The following is a 21,424-nucleotide window of genomic DNA, read 5'->3' on the forward strand; positions in this document are numbered from 1 at the left end:
TTTTTAATAAAACATCTATATTATATATGTGTTATTGTATATCAGGTAGTAGGAGCAACTAACCATTCTACCATTGTATATCAACTGACCGAACTCCTTCAATGTCTTAAATCCAAATGAAATCATTGTTTCCGAGTCTTTGTCTTTAACAGTATGTGGAGCAGTCAGATTACCTCCTAAATTAAAAGTGGCTTCTCTGATACCCTAAAAACAACCAAACCGGAACAGACAGAATTAATAAAAAAAGATAGTGTCTATGCATTAAATGTTCTATCAAATAATCAAAATTTCCTTACCAGTAAAGGATCTGAACAACCTGGGACAATTCCGACTTCCTCTGTAAAACTAGTGCTGATATCTACCTGGACATTATTGACACATCCTTTTAATGACGGAAGAACAATATTATATCTGGGAGGAGAAAAGTCTAGATTAGCATTTAAATCATGGACTTTTATTAATTGTTTTTTACTCTGCATTTTTCTGCTCTCATTATAATACAAATCTAAAAGTGCTTAAGTAAAACCGAAAAAATAAAATACTTTTGTCGGACTGCAGTCGGCACCCCCCCGATGTAGGCCTCGCTGAAGAGACCCTTGACATTTCCGAGATAAATGACAATCATGGAATCTGTGATCTGTATTGATGTGTTTTGCACATTCAGAATCATCCTGATCAGGTTGGTCTGAAGTGGGGAAATAATTTGTTTTCAATGGCCACTGAATCAAAACAACTTGCATGAAGTTATTATAAAACAACTCTTAATTTGGGCTAAGGTCAAAAACTTACTCGGGGAAATACTTTAACTTGGGTCTTTTCATAAATGATTTTGTCATTGCCTCCACCCTTCAAAACAACATAGCCTCCTTCCACTGCCACAATGTAGGAAGCGTTCTGTAAAAAAATATTTTTTCATATTAAAAAATTAAAATTTTTAGTTAATACGAGTTAATTCAACTTAAAAATATTAGTTAACCCAATGAATTTGAGGCAAATTCGTTGTGTTGACTAATATTTTTAAGTTCAATTAACTCAAAAGGTTTTTTTTACAGTGAAAACGTAGTTTAGCATTGAAAAAAATGTACATTTGTAGAAAATGTATTATTATTATATTATCATTATTGTATTGCTTTATTATTTTTATAAACCAAAAGACTAAAAGAGTTGACTGAATATTAAAATTAAATTCTTAAACTTATATTCAGCTGTTTACCTTGTTTTCCATGTAAAAAAGTATGGCATCCATCTGATGACTCAGAACAACGAAATTTATGACTGTGTTTCTGCTATATACGTTAACTTTTCCATAACCGGTACCGTCAAAATAATACCCCAGTTCCTGAACATTTCCCCTGCGAAGCAAAAAATAGAAAAAATGTCATATTTAGCCACAAATGTATAGTCTTCACTTCTGAGACAATTTTCTGATAAAATAAACTTTAGTACCGTAGACATTTGTCATTGTTTGTGATATTGACAGCATGTTGAAAGTTGTATAAACCCAGGATGCGATCATTTAATGTTGAAAACTCGATACAGCCCTTGTATCCGGGGTACCGGAGTTCTTCTGGCGGCTGGTACACCAAATTCAGAATACCAGAAAAGGAAAAACAGGTGCTATTAGTCTCAAAGGGATACTGTAGCGCACCCAAAAAATTGAAATAAGTCATAGATAATTAAACTATGTCAAAAAGATCAAATAAAAAACTGCCTGAAAAACAACCAAATGTGTGTTTTTACCGTAAAATTACCCGGGTATCCACCCACGTATAAAACGACATCACCGGGATCAAGAGTAAGTAATCCAACAGTGGTTTTAGCCTGATTTGTCATGGGAGGTAGTTGTAAAGGTTCAGATGAAGTGAAGGTCTTTGTGAATATAACCTGTGCATCTTGATAAACTCTGATTTGCGAACAAAGACAAACAAATTGATGTGTAATTTATTGTAATACTGTAATCAGAATGTAGAAGACTGGGTGAAAGCTACAAAAATACCTGCGAAAATCCACCCTATCCATGAAGGCTTTTTCGTTGCTTGACTGTGTGATTTCACTGGTCTTGATCTCATGCACGATCCCACCCAGTTTATAGACACAAAACAGCACACCGTCCCTCACAACAAGGCCAATGTAATCCTCAAATGTCTATTGGTCAACAAGATAAATGTGTAAGAACTTGATCCCATTTCAAAATCTCCTCAACATTTGATCTTTCGATAATCTCATTAGAAAAGCAACAAGAGTCCTCACGTGCTTATTTCCAAGGTAAAGAACGAAGAAGTTGTCGCCTTCGTCCGTCTGTCTGCGCCTTCGTTTTCCGTCACCCCGAGGTACCGGCCGGTGCAGCGTAAGATTGAGAGCCGTGAAGGCTCGCAGGTCTTCGATGTCTTCAGGAGGTCGAAGTTCAATGTAAGATTTCCCAGAGAAAAAGATTGGTCCTCTGACCTACAAACACAGAGATGACAAATAATAGAATATAACAGGGTTGAAGAAACATCTCCTGTTATCCTAAGATCACTCACTCTGTTGGCCATGTCTCGGGTCTTCTCGATCAGATCTTTGATTCTTTGGAGGTTGCTGGACATGTTGGCTGGAATCGACACATGTTCGCTTTGATTCTCCACTTCTTGGAGTTTATCAATGAGTGAAGGGAAAGACTGATCCAGTTCTGTCACTGAAACAAAATATATCCATAAGAGTGATGTTTCTTAGGATTATGAAATTCAATCAATTAATGTTAAACATTTAGAGATTCCAATATTTAAGAATTAAGCATAGGAATGTTCGTTTTAGCTTTAGAGGTCCAACTCATCATCTACATAGAAGGAAATAAAGCCAAGCTTCATGAGGTCTGTTTAATTATGGATTCTCACGTGTTTTGTTGACATCACTAAGGATGTTGTTTAGGTTCGAGTCTTGGGTGGAAATTCTGGTTTTGTTGAGTTCTTCGCTAATGTTGTGTATTCGGGCTAATGCGTCGCTGACTGTGCCGTTGACATCAGAAGCCGCTTCTTTGGCTTCGCTGATAAGGGCACCAATATCATCTAAACAAAATAACAATTCAATGAGTTTTATAAGACAAGATACGATCCTTTTTTTGTGAGGTAATGTGAACTTGACTGTGCTAATGTTTCAAGCTAAGCTTTCATTGTAGCTGTCATTCCTTAACTCCCATTGGGTGATGGCATGGCGTCACTGCTCATTTGCATAAAGTTAGTTTCTGCCCTTTTTTAATTGAAATTTTTAGTACTTTAACAGACAATCTCCATTATTCAAGGGGACTGTTGGCTCAAAACAGTAATTCACATGAATCGACCAACAAAGAGATGATCTCACCCCGTTTGATGTTGCTCAGCTTCTGCAGCTCATCTCGCATGGCTTGCCGCAGCAGGTTCTGTTTATCTTCAGCCTGTTGGATCAAGTCTTTATGAGCTTCACATTTCTGAGCCACACCTGATGATGACAGTTTCATTATGTTGCAGTTTACACAGTACAGTATGTACACGACAGGATTTATGCTATTGTAGGTCTCTTGATAATGGGTTTTATTTATTTGACGTTATCTCTCTGGAATTTGGATGCAACCTTGTAGCTGTATCTGTGCATCTTTGGCATCGTCTAGCAGAGAGTTTGCAAGATCCTTTAATTCACCGGCTTTCTTTTGTAGATCTTGTCCTTGTACCTCCTGGAGGTTAACAGATGAACGTTGATTTATAAAATAGATATTGTTATGTATTTGTTTGTATATAATTGATTATAAGTAGAGTGTAGCCAATCACAAAGCATGCTGGGTACCTTGAGCGCCTTGTCTGCTGACTCTTTAGCCCGATTGGCTGCAGCCTCCGCCACCCTTATGGCATCAATGACATCAGTAAATACATTGATGGCTTCGATTGCATTCTGAACAGCGGATGAGTTGGTGACGTTCAGTATGGCCCTAAAAACAATAGCGGAAATTATTAGCAGGAAGTTTCTCTGCCTTGGTTAAAATGGACAAAATCATTTGAATCATTTAAAGCTGCTGTGTGTGATATTTAGTAGGATCTATTGACAGAAATGCAAAATAATATACATAACTATATCTTCAGAGGTGTATGAAGACCTTATATAACGAAGCTTTATGTTTTTATTACTTTAGAATGAGCTATTTCTATCTACGTAGATACACCGCGGGTCCCTAGATGGAATTTGTCACGTTGTTTCTATAGTAGCCCTAAATGGACAAACTGCTCTACAGAGCGCGTTTCGTAAATATCTCCTTCATCAAAGAAACAAAAACTTGACGACATCTTTGTCCTGTGTCAGCCACCGTAGTGCTTTGAAAGGGAGGGGGGAGCGGTGGCGTGAGCTGTCGGTTGCAATTCGCAACCTCACCGCTAGATGCCACTAAAATCTCCACATTGCTTCTTTAATGGGCAAAACATACATTTTGGAATCATTTGCAATGATGAAGCATGCACAATAAGACCAGGAACGCGTATGAATAAAGTAATTTATTCATGTTGACTGCGTTCACGATATGCACATAGCTTACGATCAGACATAGACTCTTACGTACATGTGGAAGTCCATAGCCAGATTCATGAGATCTTCAGCGTGCTCCTCGGCCCGTCTGACGATCGCCGCCTTGGATGTGGCTTGAGAGAGTAGGTCAAGTTTTCTGTTCAGATGTTCTTTTGCGCCGTCGACCTGAGCTGCAAGTTGTGACATTTCCTGACAGAGCGCGAAAAGTAAGAATCCATACATGTGATTTTTTCCTAAAATAATTGGATTTAGCAAAACTTGTCACCGTTGTTAAGTCCTCCATCATGTTTTGAAGATCCGAGATATCGTTCAGTGTCCTTCTGGTCATGTTCACGTTAGCAATGACGTTTTTTCGCTCTTTCTCCAGTACATTTAAATGTTTCTGATGAACAAACATTGGATGATAATGTAAGATCAACACACAGTATGTAAAAATATGCTTAATTTTTCGAATTACTTTGAAATTACCAAAATATTTTCGAGTTGAGCCTCGTTGTCTTTGTTCACATCATTAGCCTTCATCACATCAAGATCTGCATCTATGAGAGCCTCTTGTAAGTCTCTAATACCAGTGGCCAGATCCATTAGATTCTGTCCAATACGGTCAGCCGAGATCAAGGAGCCATTTAGAGGAACCATAAAGTTCTTCATGATGAAGTCAACGACTACACAAGATAAAAGCATTACGTTTAGCTAGCATTCAAGAAATCTTGATAGAGACATATTAGTGACTTAAATATGTTGAATTTTCAAACTTTGTGACTTACGTGATTTTGCTTTTTCGAGTTCTTCCTTAGCCAGCTCCCTTTGAACCTTGCAGTTCTGTCTTCTCATCTCCTCCAGCATCCGTCTGGCTTCTTTTAACATCCTCCTAGCCTCCTCTGTGTTGCCACCTGTTTGGTTTGAGTGCTTCTGCTCTTCCAAAAATTCTATATGGGTACAAGAGGAGGTGACCTTGTGGGTCAATGGCACTTGAACTCAATGATGTTTTGATTGCTAAATGAAATCGTCAGTGAGTTAAGATAACATTTGAGGAAGCCAACTGGATCGAGATGTTTTACCTAGGATTTTTCGTAAGAGGTTCACACTGTCAGAACGCAGGTTGTTACCCTGTTGATAGGTTTTGTCAAGAGTCTTCAGCAGTTGAACTGCAGAACATGAAGCCTGAATCGCCTGTACAGGACAAACAGACTTTCAGACTTTTCACCACAGTTAAAGTGATAGGAGTTTTTGTCATCATTTCAAACCTGTATGGCTTTCTTTCTTCACAGAAGATATTTTGAAGAATGTTGGTAACAGAAAACCATTGGTCCCATTGACTTGCATTGGTTTTGTGTCCGTACAATAGAAGTGAACGGGCACCAACGGTTTTTGGTTACCAACATTCTTCAAAATATCTCCTTTTGTGTTTTGCAGAAGAAAATCAGTCATACACGTTAAAAAAGAGGGTGTGTAAATGAAGACAGAATTTTCATTTTGGGGTGAACTATCCCTTTAAGATAAACCCTAATAAAAAGTAAACACCACCTTGTCATCGAGAGCGTTAAGATCATCTTTGACATTTTCGACATCAGTTTCAAATTCTTCCATCTTCAGTTTCAACGTGTAGACAGATTCTGTATATTTACCCACCAAAACCTAAAAAAACAGTATTTTTTCAAGTAAACAATGTGTCCTGTAGAGTAAACAAAGTCAGGTAGAGTGCAAAATCTGTTGATGTCGTAGATGTTTTTAGAGACCGTTGTCCCAGAAGTGGCATCTTCAAGTTTTTGCAGTGCGGCGATTAAAGCCGCATTCAGACGAACCGGCTCCAGTTGATTCTTCAATGAGAGAAACTCAGTGTCCATTGCCTCCAAATCATCCATTAATTTAACAACACAGTCATCACACTCTACAAGGTAAAAATCTAGAGTTAGATTGTTATAGTTTAAGTCTAACCCGGTCTATCATGTATTATGACTGTTTAGTGTAAAATGATGTTTAGATAAGTGTGAAATAGAACCTAAGCATATGTCAGTGTCTGGGTCATCAGCTTCATAACAATCTGTGGAAGAAGACACATTATATATGTAATGATGTGCACTATACAACCGCCAAAAAAATCAAGAGACCATTCAGTTTTTCTGAATTATGGTTTCATTCTTTAAACTACTAACAATAGTTCTCAAACATTTCAAACAAAAATATTGTTTCTATTATTTGCAGAAAATGAAAACTGGAGAAACAGGTGAAAATGCTTTGTATTATTACAGACCTCAAATACGGCAAAGAAAACAAGTTCATGTTCACTTTTAAGCGATACAACAGTAATATTTCTAAATGTATCTTTTTTATGAGATAACCTGGATTTTTATCACAGTTTTCATGTGTCTTGTCATGCTGTCAGTCTTTCACACTGCTGTTGGGTGACTTTATCTCTGAGGTTTGATTTTGTTGAAATTCAACAGACACTGCACTGAATGACCATAATACATCCATTTGGAATGGTCTCTTATCTTTTTCCGCAGCTGTATATAAAGTGATGTCCGAGTGGACATATGTGCATTCGCTTTAAAGGGCTCTATCAGGTTCAATTACAGCATCAAAATATGAGATGTATGGCACAAAATGTACACTTTTAAGGTTTATTGGACAAAAAACATGCATTTACGACAATTGTATCAGCGTGTATGATAATACAGTATGAGAGTTTGCTTACCACCTGTTAGCGGGTCACATACGTGAGCATGGTCACAGTTACATGGTTGACAGCTTCCTCTCTCTGCTAAAGGGTTGCCATAGTATCCGACCGCACACCTAAAACATTCACATGTAAAATGCTATAAAATATTATAGAATTGACTGGAAAAAATTTTATATTGTTTCATCTCCAACAACCATTTTGGTAAAACATTTTGGTAAGACTTTTGCACAATGCTGTACTTGAAAATCACACACACCTTTCACATCGAGTCCCAGAGTAACCAGGTTTACACAGACATTCAAACTCATCTCCAGCCCTCAGACATCCGATAGCAAAACTGAACATCATATTTTGTTAATAAATAAATCAGTAATCATTCTGTATTCAGAGGAGTATTCAGTGTCATTCACATGACATAAGACGACATCACACCTGTTAGATGGCTCTGTGAAGGGGCACGGACACATACTACAGGTTCTCAAAGCAGCGTTGCCATAGTAACCTTCCATACAGCATCCACAGTGGTCACCTGCTGTATTGAACTGGCAGTTCTGCATGACACGTTATGCAGGTAGACATATTTATAAATGCATAAAAAACTTATTTTTGTTTTAAACCAATATTTTTGACCATTTAAATAAAGTTGTTTACTACTGAAGATTAGAAGCTGCTTTGAAACAATGCAACATTGTAAAGATCACTATATATGCTAAGTAAACTTGAATATTCAGTTTCTTATCAAATTTTGGTTGTATTAGTTTTATTTAGCTCTATATTTTTGAGTGTATTTCATAGATGTTGGATGCCTATAGCATGATTCATGTCATTAGGAATGGAGTAATATTTAATCATTTATTATATTTAAATGAATTTATACAAATGCAAGACCTTTAAAATGAAGCTTTAAAAAGAACCTCGTACCAGACACTTTCCTGTATGCGGGTCACATTCACCAGACAGACCGTTGCAGTTGCACGGCACACACAGTCCCTTATGCGCTCCTCTCCATTCTCTATAGTGACCACGGTCACAGTCCTATAAAAATACAGTTGCATATATAATCAGCATATGGACATGTATATACATCTTGGAATGCCGTACAAACATATATAGGCATAATAACTCTTCAAAGAAAATCACATCATATACACTGAATGATCTGAATATATGAGGGACAAAGACGTTAAGATGTCCCCATCAAACAAAGTTTACAAAAGCTTTTTTTATGTCCATAGAAAGAAAAATTACAAATAATTAGCATTTGGGGTGAAAGTAATTAGTCTTTTAATATGTCATAAATAGATTTTTGTTGTAAATATGCCGGACAAGATTGTTACACTGAATGACATTTTAATGGGAGTTTTCTGTAAATCAGGGGAAAATGTATGATATTTATTTTTTGCTCAGAAAAACAAAAATGCAATTAAATTAAACAGAAACCTTTTTCATTTTTTTGGAACAACAACCATTTAAAGCAGTATTACACTTATTGTTTTTATGCTCAACCCCTTTTTCGTCTTTGACCCATGAACGTTTTCAGATGAGATGATGATATATTATTTATATCTTATATACTGTTTCAGGCAACAGTAATAGTGAAACTGAAGAAAAGAAAGTTCTCTCAGAAAAGAAGTTTGTGAGTTAGAATTGAGGTGTATGGATGACTGTGTGGTTTGTATGGCTTTAATTGACAATGTATTCAAATCAAAGCTACCGTAGGAATCTGAACTTTAACCCTAAGCATTACTTTACAACTTTTCAACACTCCGGTTATTATGTTGTTACCGAACCTTTGGTGAATAACGCATAACTTGTTAATAAAAGCAAAATGCACATATAGAATATATTGAATACATGTGCAATAGTGCGTGCATGCACATTGCACAGTTGAATGAGTTTATTTTGGCTCTTTGCCAGCGCATACACATTTTTTAAATCTTTTATCTAACATACCTAAAGCAAAACATGTTTTGACCTGTCTCAGGTCTGCTGTACCCTAAAAACGTAAGTTTAAGTTTACATGAATGCTTCTGATCAGATTTACTTTTGATTAGACGAAACGTAAATAAGCCCGAAACTACTTGACCCATTTACCCAAGACGCATTCTTGCAGTTATTAATTGTTAATCTAAGAACGGATGCAAGAGATTTGACATTTGTTTCTTGTGTTTTCAGTCCCGAGGCATTGCGTTGCATTTTTCTATATAACATAATACTTTTATCTACAGAAACATCTTACCTTATTGTGCATAGATTCGCAGTACTTTTTAAAAAGGTGATGCCTTGCTTCTTCAGCATTGTTCTTTACTTGTCCATTATTATCCCACCAGGGCTTGTGTGGAGACCCCGAATCATCCGAAGAGACCCAGAAATCCACAGTTATAAGCACCAGCACTCCCGTCCACACCACCCAATAGCGATTCATCATCCTTTACAAACAATGAGTGCTGATTCCCTGATCCGGTACCAAAATCTTAATCAGCATTCAAGACGTTCCCAAGAATAAAATCTCAGCCATCTAGAAATGTGCATGTCATCGAGCTGAATGAAAAGATAATAGGTAGACTGTCACACTTCTCAAGTGTGGCCTTCGTTCTTTGCGGTCAAAAGAATGTTCTAGTTTTCTTCCTGTTTAGGTGTGTGTACAGAGGAGAGGCAGGGCAGAGATTTTTCTCCATATGCTGGCACCACCAATAGGAAAGTCGAGGAATATCTGTGACCTCGGGGAGCTTCATCAATCATTAACCTATGGCGTGTCCCAGCCCTTCTTGAACTCGTTCTAGGTAGAGATCTTGACTCCTGATATACCTCACACAAAAGAAATGCTGTAGTACACTTTAGTTTTTACTAGTATACTGTAGTATTTATATTATAGTCATTTCTACACATATCTAATGTAACTATAATAAATTGATAAATTGTAGCAAAGACGGTAATTTCAATATTTACTATGGTAAGGTTCAAAAACACTATAGCATCTAGGAATTTTACTACAGTTTACTATAGTAAATAATACTAAAGTATGCTGCAGTATTTTTTCATTCACAATGCTTCGTATGTTCAGTTCAAGTCATCGTGGAACTAATCCATTACAATCAAAATATAACTGTGTAATTATTATTATTTAATGAGTACATTATTTATTTTTTTAATATACTTAATTTTGCATACTTATCACACGTTTATTAGTATTTTATGAAAAAAAAATTGTAAGTATTTTAAACGTAAGCAAGTACTACGTTTTTAATGTAAATACTGTAAATATTACTTTCCATCTCTGAATAGAATGCATATTATTATTTTAATGTATAATTTGACTATTTTAATATAATATAATTAGGGCTGTCAAACGATTAATCGCATCCAGAATAAAAGTTTGTGTTTACATAATATATGTCTGTGTACTGTGCATATTAATTTTGTATTTATAAATACAAACACATACACATGAATACATATTTAGGAAATATTTACATGTATTTATTTATATTTACCAATAATTGAAATTATATATAAATGTTTATTAATTTTTAGATTTTTATTAAATATATGCATGTATGTGTATGTGTTAATAAATTATTATGCACAGTACACAGATATATATTATGTAAACACAAACTCTTATTCTGGATGCGATTAATCGCGATTAATCGTTTGACAGCCCTAAATATAATGTATTGTATATGTATTTATTGATTACTATTGACAACAATTTTTGTGCCCTTCATGCTTTTCTTTACATATTATGCATAGTCAATTTATCAAAATTTGATTGTTAGAATCTTCACATTTGTACATCTTTTGGCTTTTAAAAACTTTTCAGCACATTTATCATGTATGAATGGCACTAAACGGATACAGTTTCCACAACAATGCAGCACCAGACCGGTTGTTGACAGTGCAGGCCTTAGAACAAGACACAACATTTAACCACATGCCCTTGTCTCCAATAAAAGCCTATTGTGGGAACTAAAGTACTACACCTGGGAATGTGGCGTAAAACACACACGCTTAGAGTTTACAGAAGGGGAGAGGCTTTGTTAAGCGTGATAAGACTGCAAACACAGTATTTCCACAATAATGGTGCTTGTCTTAGTGCACAATATTAGCGCTTGTCTTATTTTATCACCAGAATTATGAGTTAATTGATTTCGGGTTCAGATGTAATATTTCATTAGCGTTTATTGAATATCATCTCACACAATAGGATAGAGAGCATAGTTAGCAATGCCACAGCTGTTTTTGCCATCCCGGAGCATGCGCATATATCCGCCTTCTCCCCATCCTGTTCCCCAGCTGAAAGGAAAAGACAAGGTCAGATATCTGTACTTTGGTAAGATAAGTCTAATAAAACAGTATGCAGGTGCTCCCACCTGTTTTTGATTATCCAGTAATCTCTACCCCCCTCTGAACCATAACCAACCAGAAGAACGGCATGGTTGAGGTTGTTAGGGTTACAGCTGCTCTCCTTGTATATCCCTGTTGTAAAAATAGGATAAATAAAAATAAAATCATTTTACTTTTTGTTTGTGTTTTTTAAAGAAGCTAGATATTACCTGAGCTGTAGAATAGGAAGCTTGTGTGGTCAGCATCTATGGCAACAGTGATTGGTCCAACTGTTGCCACGGCGTCAGCCAGCGCCTGCTCGTCTCCAGTTGGGACAAACCTGTAGTCACTAATTTTGGCGACAACCAAACTGCTGTCATAGAAGCAGGGCTGGGTGTCCTGAGAAATGTATTGAAAGTATATAAACATATTTATTTTTCCAGATTTAATAAAAACAAATATCATAAAATAACATTAATATGCTACTATAATATAATAATCAATAAATATGAAAAATATAAGCATGGTCACAATCACTCACCACTGATGTGTAGGGGTAAGTGTCCGAACTCTGCAACCCTCTTTTAACCACATAATCGTACGCGTTTGCCATCCAGGCTCCGTTGCAGCCATACGTGCCGTAAGATTTGGAACAATCCAGCAGATCCTGTTCGCTCAGAGACACTAACTGACCCGTTCTCTTGAACACTTGTGCTTCGACGGCACCAGTAGTGCTGAAGGCCCAGCATGACCCACAGTATCCCTGAATAAAGATAACATTTAGTTCACGTCTTACAACCTGCATATTCAACATTTCACTTCTGCAGTGTCGGCCGTTATTAGTACTTAAAGGCATAAACGTTAAGGTCATGGGTTCGATGTCCAGGGAATGCATATACTCCAAGTACCTCTCTGTACGTTTGGGATAGAACTACAGTATTATTATTGAGAAACCCACCTGGTCTTTAACTTCTGTTACGTATCCCAGCGCTCTGTAGTCGACATTGGTCGATCGCAGTCTACTGGCATTGGAACGGAGCGTCCGAGCAGATGCAACCTTTCCTTTCCTGTTCACAGGCCCATTTATAGGGGCACCCAGTAAACTTTTATACTCCACCTGGGTCTGTAGAATTAAAAAAATGGAGTCAGATAAAAAACGCATTCGTATTACTGTATATTATGTAGCACATATAAATTAAAAAAATGCATCTAAATTGACTATTCAATATAAAGTAAAAAAAGTTAGATTCAAAGCTTATGTCACACAAACTAAAGTCGTTTTTTTATTAGGTCAGGCAAACATCTTTTACCAGTTTTTAAAGAAATTGATCTACATATTGTACAATACCAACCTTTACATTTATGATGTAGTCTATAGTGTATCTTATGTTTTACTTACAAGGTCCCCATATTTGTTCATCGCCATGCTAAACAATGAGAGTCCGAAGCGAAAATCTTCATTGTTTTTCTCAATCGTTCTCATGTTGGTCTCCCAGATGCCTCTTCTCTGAACATCATCACTCTACAGTACCCAAAAAAGGGAACCTTGATGTGTTACTTTACATATATAATATATGTAGCTTTTTGAAAATTGCTTATAATTTACTTTTTCATCGTATGACACTTCGTTGTGTTTTTTCCAGAGCATCCACTCCGACACGACCTCTTCTTCTGAATCTGATGCCACCTTCAGAGGTTCCCACATGAGGAGCACGAAGATCGCTGCCCTGCCAAACAGCGCCACCCGGTGTGCCTTACACATATTTCTGGACATAGGTAAAAAAAGTTATGGCTTTCAGTGACCAGAACATTTTTTTGTTTTATCTTTTGTATTGAATATAAAAAGGTCAAACATTCAGAAAAGTTGTTTTTGCAAAGTTGGACTTTAAAAACATGATAGCATGATAACATCTTAGCAGTGTAACAGAACTTGCAAAATAATAGCATTTAAATTAATAGCATTGTTTAGAATAATTACACAAACTTTTTGTCTAAACTTACCAAACTAAAGTCTCTCAGAAAGTGGATGGCTGGTTGTTTCGGGTAATGTGCATTGTGAACTGCAACATGTCTTTTGCATTATATACACCATCACATGGAAGGTGTGTCCACACCTGCTTTACTATGTCATCCTGAGAGAGGAAAGCCATAATCAATTTTAATAACCATCAATAGTTCACTTCCCAAATGTCTTCTTTTGTTATTGAACAATCCTGACTGAGCCAGAATCAGATTTTAGCATTACTGTTAGTACCAGTGTTAATGTTTGGTTTATTAGGACTGAGTTACAGGGGTCTTCTCTAGTTAATCTGGTCATAGGTTTTGGGAAATTAGACATTTTTCTTTAATTTGAATGTTGTTCCAGATCCAACAAAAGACCAGAATCAAGAATGTCAATATTTCACACTAGAATGAGTCAGCAATGTTTTAATAATAGTCTGACGTTTGCATTTTAATATAATGAATGCACATCTAAAAACACTTTATCCGCAAAGTACAGTCCATTCACACCAAGGTCTTTATTATGGAGGTAATGTTAGTGGTGGACTACAGAGTCATGTTCTTTCATGTTCTCCATGTTTCTTTGTATTAGCACCTGAGGTCACAATGTCGTAGTTTACACCTGTTATTACATTTCATCATTTACACCTGTCATTTACAGTCTATGTACGTCATATTTAAGATGGGCTTCTCGAAGTACAATTGGCAAACAACCTACAAAATGCATTTCATTTTTTTACCGCCACATCATGTTATAACTTTACATATCTTTAAATATACTGATAGTCCTAAACAAATCAGTCCGCGTTGACTGCTTTACATGTTGTTCTATTTGAAGCCATCAAATTCTGAATAAGTTGAAAATGTCATATTTCCAAACTACCATTTATAATACATGAAATAAATGAAATGTTATTAAATCTAAACTAACACACACCTCAACACCTTATCATCGTTTCATATTTTTCTGTAGAGGGTCAGGAGTATTTTGTTAGAGAAATGATCAGCACAAAGTGAAGTTTAATTCATAGTATTTTTGTCATATTTAACCAACTTTCAACCTAAACTAAAACATCTTACACTTAGGGTTGCAAAATTTCGGGAATTTTCAATGCTGGAAACTTTCCATGGGAATAACGGGAATATATTGGAATTAAAGAGATAGTTCACACATCATTTACTCACCCTCGTGTATTTTCATACCTGTATAAATTACTTTGTTCTGATGAACACAGAGAAAGATATTTGGAAGAGTGTTAGTAATTTCTAGTTCTGGGACATCACTGACTAGTGAGAAAAATTAAATGGTAGTCAAAGGTGCTCCAGAACTGTTGGTTTTCTGAATTTTTTCAAAATATCTCATTTTGTTTTCAACAGAACAAAAAATATATATAAAACATATTTTTCTTACTATCGTAGTGGATGATGTCCCAGAACTGAAAATTGCTAACATTCTTCCAAATATATTCCTTTGTGTTCAACAGAACAAAGAAATGTATACAGGTTTGAAACAACCTGAGGGTGAGTCCCGGTGAGTTAATGATGACAGCATTTTCATTTTGGGGCGAACTATCCCTTTAACGGGAATACATGGGAATTAATGGTAAAAACTGGGATTTTACGAATTTGCTGGTATATATACGTATATATATATTCTATAGCAGGGAACTTAAATGTAGTTGAAAAAAATCTTGCAGGGTAATCTTGGTTAAAACAACCAGATTTTACACTGTAAAAAATACAACTTAAAAATGTTCTGCTAACAAAATTAATGAAGTATCTTGAACAAAGATGTTTTAGTAGAATGAGCCAATTTATTATTTTGTGTATACTGAACAAAATTAGACTGAAATTGTTGCTGACAAAGATTTTCTTTTGTTTACTGGACTTAGATATATTAGACATATTTTAAATACTTTATACTTAATTCACGTAGCCGTTTGAGTTGATGCTGTGCATTATGGCCAAAAGTGACATGAACAACAACATCAAGATATGGTTACTTACTCCTGAATGTCCTTGCCTGTTCTTCCGTGACTTGTATTCCTGCTTCAATTATTTTTTTATTTAGCTCTTCCGTGGATAAACTCGACTACGAACAATCAGCCGACATGTTTGTTCAGGTGCTTGTCAGGGGTGCGTTTCCCGAACAACGACATAACTCGCTGGTTAACCACCATAGTAAGATGCAGATATTAACCACCATAGTAAGATATTTAACTTTCCTCCTACGTAACTCCTCCTAGGGATTCCCCAGGGTCCTATGAAATATAGAAATGTTGTATCATAGCTTTTCTGCAATCAAACATCAGAAAAATAAGACCACGGACCTAAATTATTGATGTTCCAGCATTGTATATATAACAAAATATGTTTTGGTTTAATTACAATTCTAAGTTTAAGAATCTTAAGTTTTTATTCGGAAAAGCCGCAAACGAACAAACTAAACAACTCTTGATAACTTTATCAGAAGGTTAAAATGAATACATATATTATCAATATATGTATATCAGAATCTATTGCCACACGTGAACGTCAGCTCAGAGAAGGCCATTTTCAATGCTTCCAGTGGTAGAACAGACAAGAGGTCCAAGATATATTTTTTCCGGACCCTCTATTATGACCCCCCGTGATTTTTGTGTGAGAAAACGTCAAGGCAATATATCAGGAAGACAATCCATTGTCCAGTAGAGTTAAAAAACAGCTGTAAAAATGAAATGAATAAGCAAACTCATTTTAGAGTTGAATGCCTATATTGGCTATAGTAAGCATGTGGAAGTCTCAGAACTGGGTAACAAACAATGTAACTGACACTAAAATAAACAGAAATGCAGATCTTTTAAAAATTACATTGATCATAATCTGAAAAATGTTCCAACAAATACAAGGATAACCTACTTACGGCCAGGGGCGGTCTGGGAAGCAAAAACGGCCCTGGAGTTTTCGGCCCACATCGGCCCTCCACAATTTCTGTCGACGGGGGGATTTGTGTTAATAATGTCCGTCCCAAGCGTCCATTCCGGTCCCATACATTAGCGGCCCACCGAGAAAAGTTCCGATACTCCAGATGGCCGGTCCGCCCCTGGTACGGCCGTTCTGGACTTTGACAGAATGTCCTACTGGTCAGTCCGCCCCTGCTTACGGCACACAAAAATGCATTAATGCAGTCGTCATTTTTCAGTTGATAATCTTTTTTTTAATCAGCTGTTTTAGCTTTGTTTAAAGAGAAATCCTATTCACAAATCGTTTTAATAATCCCTCACTTCTTCAAATAAAGTCTTTAATTTACCTTTTACTACAACGTACTGAAGCTGTTAATGTGACGTTTAGCATCAACTGATGAAATGAAACATGAACAGATGTTTATCCTAAAATTATTTTGGAGAAAAATATATTGTTGACAAACGTGTGTGTGTGTGTGTGTGAGAGAGAGAGAGAGAGAGAGAGAGAGAGAGAGAGAGAGGGGAGGGGGTAGAATTCGCTGGTGATGCAAAACCTGCTGGTTCATCTGGCACGTATAGGCTCGGTGCCGTTAAACACTCGTTGCGATAGACAACACCGTGTATTCTTTCTTTCAGACCCTCGACCTGAAAGACAGAAAGCCGCATTGTGGATGAATGGGTGCTGCGGCCGCACGATGTGAAGGAGACAGGATGAAGCTCGACTGAATTTCCAAGGATGTCTTTCAAGGTAAACATCAACATGGATACTGACAACAGTCTGTTGCGATCTAAATTATACATCTAAAATAGGAATTGAGAGAATTTGCTTTGCATCTTCGCCATTTTAACAGTCATCATGTGCACTTGCGTGTCTTTTGATGTGTGTTCGACTTCGTGCGGCGCTGTGCAGGCAGATCGGCGTATAACTCCAAAGTATCGCGAGAGCGTGTTGAGAGCATACGAAACAGTCTGATCTCGTGGTATTTGGTGTCAGACGCAATTACGCATATCAGTATGTGCAGCAATGCATGAAGTCGAACATGTCTGACTAATGACCGTGTGTCCCCCTGCAAAATATCAACAGTGTGCCATCATTTATGCCGATTGCCGAAATACTGTTACGCTATAAATAAAACTTGATTTAACAAATAATATAAATATTATAAAATGATTGATGGCTTTTCCACTTAAGTTTAGTTGTTATTTTAATTTATTTGTGTTGCAAAGCAGATTTACAAAAATAGATTTGAGAACAAACATTAGAGAAATAAGGAAAAAAGAAATGATAATAGCCTATAAAGTACATAAATGCATGGTGTTTTCAAATAAATTATTAATCAAAAATAATTGTTAATTATTTATCTAACAAATTGAAGACTGCACATCTGTTAAAATAATTTTAATGTCGAAAACTCATAAAGTTGACTAATGTTCAACAGCATTACTATAGTTGTTTGACAATGTGAGTAGTAAATCTCTCTTCTGCATGTGCATATCTGATCTAAGAAAGCGTAACATACGGTTTGTGTTTGTCTGTTTCGTCTGCCCGTGTGTGTGTTTGTTTATATGTTGAACAGAAGGAGACGCCGCTTGCCAATGCCGTGTTTTGGGCAGCCAGGAACGGAAACCTGGCCTTGCTTCAGCTGTTGTTGAACAGCGGCCGAGTGGATGTCGACTGTAAAGATGGTGTATGTAAATCTCTTCTTCACACAAAACAATGCAGTCACGTTTAGTCCATCAGACTGATCATTGATGTGTTTTAACAGTACGGGACCACAGCTTTAATGGTGGCATCCTACGGTGGTCACCATGAGTGTGTCCGCGAGCTCATCATGCAAGGTGCAGACATTAACCGACAGAGAGAGGTACGGATGCTTTGTGTTTCTTGTCTACTTGTCTATGTCCATTGTGTTATAATCTAATCAGCGTGTCATTATTGTCAAATACTAAGTATAAAAAGTATAACCACCCTGAGAGGTTTATTATGTGTATGACCATCTGACTGTACATCATTCTGCTTTTCAATCTCATAAATAAATAAAAGGACATAAAATATTCATTTGAGTGGAAATAATTTTATTATGTGGAAAGAAGAGACCGCAGAGTGATACATGAGATAGGAAACCACCACGGCTATAGAGAAAAATGTTTGCTTGGAGAAATTACACGTTATATATTTGACCCCAGAATGCCACGATTGACCAATCAGAATCAAGTACAAGGAAGCAATATAATATACTGACATTGACGCTAGGATCATGTATGGCCATGCACCAAAGGTTATTTCTGTCTGACCTAAATATATAAATAGTGACAGGTTGTGTTATTTGGTACACCGCATTTGTGGCAATAGTACTCCTCAGATGTGTGTATAGATGTGTGGTGATGATGTACGTGTCATTGTCTCTCCAGACAGGTTCAACTGCCCTTTTCTTCGCTTCACAACAGGGCCATAATGAAATAGTCAAGCTTCTGTTTGAATTTGGAGCTTCGACGGAGTTTCGGACAAAGGTGCGGTGATCCATAGAAAAGAGAACTGGAAAAATAAATCCGATCTCTTTATGAACTCGAATTTGGTGTTTAAATATTCCCTTTTGTTTTTATGGCGCAGGATGGTGGCACTGCCCTCTCTGCTGCCTGTCAGAGCGGTCACACCAAAGTGGTCGACACTCTTCTGAAGAACGGCGCTAATGTCCACGACCAGCTAAACGTTAGTAGTGTTGCCAGTAAGAGACGTGTTTGTGCCAGCTCTTATCTAAGGTTACTTCATGAGCCAGACACATTCCTGAGAGAAAGATGACATCGAAATTGAAAGCAGAAGTGTGTCATTTTTGCATAAATTGTACCTGAATAATTGTTTTGTTGTTTTTCAGGATGGAGCGACAGCATTGTTTTTGGCCTCGCAGGAAGGTCATGTGACCGTCTTACGTCAGCTTTTGTCTTCTGGGGCTAGAGTCAATCAACCACGAGAGGTTTGAACTTGATTTATATTCATTTTTTTAATCACCTACTCTTGACTTTGCTTCCTCTTTCAATGCATTTGGGTTTTTGTAGTATTGTGATGAGTGTCCTATGTTGCAGTCACTGCACAAACGAAAATAACAGATCCTCTGTTTCTGGGTCAGGATGGTACAGCACCTCTCTGGATGGCAGCCCAGATGGGACATGACGAAGTGGTTAAAGTCCTGCTTTTACGTGGTGCAGACCGTGACGCCGATGGGAAGGTGCGTGTAGAAGTTATTGATCACATTACTTCCATTAGCAGCCTGTTAAAATTGCATTAAGTGTTGAGCAGCTGGTGTTGTTTTTTATGTCCTGTCCGAGTCTCTCATATCTGTGTTGGGTTGTGTTTCTGACTGAAGGATGGCTCCACGGCTCTGTTCAAGGCTGCACATAAAGGACACTGTAAAGTAATCGAGGAGCTCCTCAAGTTCTCCCCTTCTCTCTGCCTTCTGAATGTAAAAAACACATCATCTGACTTCTTCGACATGTATTTTAAATCGTATCAGCTTTACTTTTACTTGTTTATGAATATTGATCGAGTAACATTCAGTTTGACCTGTTTAGTTCTGTTCAGAAAATGTCCTTTTGGTTTGATGCAGAACCAAAGTCATATTTTATTAAATGACAATTTCTTTTAAAAATCTTTTCTTTTTAAGTATTAGTGCATATATTACGTTCCCTTACTTACTATCTCTGTGTTGTGTTTTTTATTAACTCTAGAACGGCTCCACAGCTCTTCATGCAGCCGTCATGGGTGGTGATCCAAAAACAGTCACACTTTTGCTGAAGGCAAATGCAGACCCGGCTCTACCTAACAAGGTAAACTCCCTCACTACGCCCGAAATTGCTTACTTCCATACTATAATGTGCAAAAATCAGTATGCGAGAAATGCCTGGATGGTCTACTGCTGCCGCTGTAAGTATGCATCAGATGGACGCCTTTCTATCCCATGAGGCAATGGGAGCTGAGGTGCTATCAAATTCAAAACGTTTAGAAATATGGCATCTATTTTTAAATAATAGTGATATGGGATACAGTATGAGATTTGGGAAGCGTTGCATGACATCTGCTGCATCAAACACTGACATCTGCTGGCCAGAATAAAGCAGGTCAAGTAGTTTGAATAAGTGTAAATGCACTGAGGTAGTAGCTAAAATATGATAAATGCAGCAATAATTTATAGTTGACCTTGGTTAACCTGAATAATTCATTTGGTCCTCTTTACAGAATAATGAACTACCGGAGGATCTTACAAAGAATGATCGAATTCTTAGGATTCTGCGACAGCCGATGCTGAATGGAGGCAGTTGATGACTGTTGTGTTTGCTCTTAGCTCCTTGTCAAGTTCATAAAAGATAAATGCACTAAAGCCTCTCAGGAGAGGTGAAGAAGAACAGCCTGTCAGTATCGTAACAGCGGATGTTGCAATGGTGCTTGCTTGCAGCTTCTCAATTGAGAACAACACAAATGCACTGATAAACATATTGTCATGTTATATTGAAATAATGTCACTAGGTTTTCTTTTATATGTGCTGGCATTTATTACATATGGATATTTGGTAGAATGTGACAGTTTACATTCAATGCTGAGATCAGTTTTGGTTATGGTATGGGGTCTTTTTAGCCTTAAAAAAAAGAATTGTGAAAAAATAGCATGTTAACGAAGTTCATGAATCAGTAAGTTTTCCAAGGAAAATGAAATACAAACTACAGCCACATGCAATCAAATGGAAAACAAAACCTAGTTAATGTATTACTGAGGAGACAGACTCATGCTGTATTTATTCACCCTAACTCTTTGTTTACAAGTTAAAAATCATCCTGTTGCTTTTGTCTTTGTGAGGACATATGTTTGTGAAAATAAAAAAAAATATGCATCGTTTAATAAATACAATGAACGAAAAAAAAATTAAAGATTGTTTCTTTGTCGTTATTATGGAAATG

At 36.8% G+C, this 21,424-nt stretch overlaps 3 protein-coding genes and 1 long non-coding RNA gene across 10 annotated transcripts in view; 2 read left to right on the top strand and 2 right to left on the bottom strand.

Annotated features, from left to right (window-relative positions):
- Nucleotides 1-9,826, bottom strand: part of lama3 (laminin, alpha 3) — a 14,676-nt gene extending 4,850 nt beyond the window's left edge. The window contains exons 1-27 of one of the 2 annotated variants that reach the window (XM_057325175.1): nucleotides 9,447-9,826; nucleotides 8,129-8,242; nucleotides 7,640-7,758; nucleotides 7,464-7,544; nucleotides 7,223-7,320; nucleotides 6,527-6,568; nucleotides 6,264-6,415; nucleotides 6,052-6,162; nucleotides 5,586-5,697; nucleotides 5,292-5,453; nucleotides 4,993-5,189; nucleotides 4,790-4,906; nucleotides 4,559-4,713; nucleotides 3,796-3,937; nucleotides 3,586-3,685; nucleotides 3,337-3,453; nucleotides 2,874-3,044; nucleotides 2,523-2,674; nucleotides 2,251-2,445; nucleotides 1,997-2,145; nucleotides 1,741-1,903; nucleotides 1,447-1,574; nucleotides 1,214-1,352; nucleotides 790-894; nucleotides 543-685; nucleotides 297-411; nucleotides 64-204 (exon numbers count right to left, since the gene is read on the bottom strand). In XM_057325175.1, the coding sequence (XP_057181158.1) occupies nucleotides 64-204; nucleotides 297-411; nucleotides 543-685; nucleotides 790-894; nucleotides 1,214-1,352; nucleotides 1,447-1,574; nucleotides 1,741-1,903; nucleotides 1,997-2,145; nucleotides 2,251-2,445; nucleotides 2,523-2,674; nucleotides 2,874-3,044; nucleotides 3,337-3,453; nucleotides 3,586-3,685; nucleotides 3,796-3,937; nucleotides 4,559-4,713; nucleotides 4,790-4,906; nucleotides 4,993-5,189; nucleotides 5,292-5,453; nucleotides 5,586-5,697; nucleotides 6,052-6,162; nucleotides 6,264-6,415; nucleotides 6,527-6,568; nucleotides 7,223-7,320; nucleotides 7,464-7,544; nucleotides 7,640-7,758; nucleotides 8,129-8,242; nucleotides 9,447-9,635 (3,609 nt within the window). In that variant the 5' untranslated portion in view covers nucleotides 9,636-9,826. The remainder of the gene's footprint in view (nucleotides 1-63; nucleotides 205-296; nucleotides 412-542; nucleotides 686-789; nucleotides 895-1,213; nucleotides 1,353-1,446; nucleotides 1,575-1,740; nucleotides 1,904-1,996; nucleotides 2,146-2,250; nucleotides 2,446-2,522; nucleotides 2,675-2,873; nucleotides 3,045-3,336; nucleotides 3,454-3,585; nucleotides 3,686-3,795; nucleotides 3,938-4,558; nucleotides 4,714-4,789; nucleotides 4,907-4,992; nucleotides 5,190-5,291; nucleotides 5,454-5,585; nucleotides 5,698-6,051; nucleotides 6,163-6,263; nucleotides 6,416-6,526; nucleotides 6,569-7,222; nucleotides 7,321-7,463; nucleotides 7,545-7,639; nucleotides 7,759-8,128; nucleotides 8,243-9,446) is intronic. The other variant, XM_057325176.1, reaches the window with a different exon arrangement.
- LOC130548427 (uncharacterized) overlaps nucleotides 1-13,276 on the top strand; it is a 23,763-nt gene extending 10,487 nt beyond the window's left edge. Inside the window, exons 2-4 of the long non-coding RNA XR_008962031.1 lie at nucleotides 9,538-9,670; nucleotides 9,844-9,990; nucleotides 13,177-13,276. This is a non-coding gene — a long non-coding RNA (uncharacterized LOC130548427). The remainder of the gene's footprint in view (nucleotides 1-9,537; nucleotides 9,671-9,843; nucleotides 9,991-13,176) is intronic.
- Nucleotides 11,289-16,935, bottom strand: cts12 (cathepsin 12). Of its 6 annotated transcripts, XM_057325180.1 has the most exons (11): nucleotides 16,824-16,935; nucleotides 16,437-16,668; nucleotides 15,542-15,795; nucleotides 13,535-13,665; nucleotides 13,140-13,299; nucleotides 12,933-13,055; nucleotides 12,492-12,656; nucleotides 12,075-12,296; nucleotides 11,764-11,932; nucleotides 11,581-11,686; nucleotides 11,289-11,503 (listed from the first exon to the last, which is right to left on the bottom strand). In XM_057325180.1, the coding sequence occupies exons 5-11, from the start codon at nucleotides 13,293-13,295 to the stop codon at nucleotides 11,404-11,406; spliced, it is 1,041 nt and encodes a 346-aa protein (XP_057181163.1). In that variant the 5' UTR covers nucleotides 13,296-13,299; nucleotides 13,535-13,665; nucleotides 15,542-15,795; nucleotides 16,437-16,668; nucleotides 16,824-16,935; the 3' UTR covers nucleotides 11,289-11,403. The 6 variants fall into 6 exon arrangements, with proteins under 6 accessions (XP_057181163.1, XP_057181162.1, XP_057181164.1 ...); XM_057325179.1 differs by lacking the exon at nucleotides 16,824-16,935 and having other exon boundaries at nucleotides 16,437-16,806; XM_057325181.1 differs by lacking the exon at nucleotides 16,824-16,935 and having other exon boundaries at nucleotides 16,433-16,806.
- Nucleotides 16,936-17,004: 69 nt separating this feature from the next.
- ankrd29 (ankyrin repeat domain 29) lies at nucleotides 17,005-21,377 on the top strand. The gene is made up of 10 exons (XM_057325185.1): nucleotides 17,005-17,224; nucleotides 18,054-18,164; nucleotides 18,243-18,341; nucleotides 18,889-18,987; nucleotides 19,088-19,186; nucleotides 19,350-19,448; nucleotides 19,602-19,700; nucleotides 19,839-19,934; nucleotides 20,200-20,298; nucleotides 20,708-21,377. Exons 1-10 carry the CDS (start codon nucleotides 17,213-17,215, stop codon nucleotides 20,789-20,791), a joined length of 897 nt encoding a protein of 298 aa, XP_057181168.1. The 5' UTR covers nucleotides 17,005-17,212; the 3' UTR covers nucleotides 20,792-21,377.
- The last annotated feature ends 47 nt before the right edge of the window (nucleotides 21,378-21,424 follow it).

The sequence above is a fragment of the Triplophysa rosa genome, linkage group LG25 (assembly GCF_024868665.1).
Source record: "Triplophysa rosa linkage group LG25, Trosa_1v2, whole genome shotgun sequence".
In the NCBI taxonomy this organism is placed as follows: Eukaryota; Metazoa; Chordata; class Actinopteri; order Cypriniformes; family Nemacheilidae; genus Triplophysa; species Triplophysa rosa.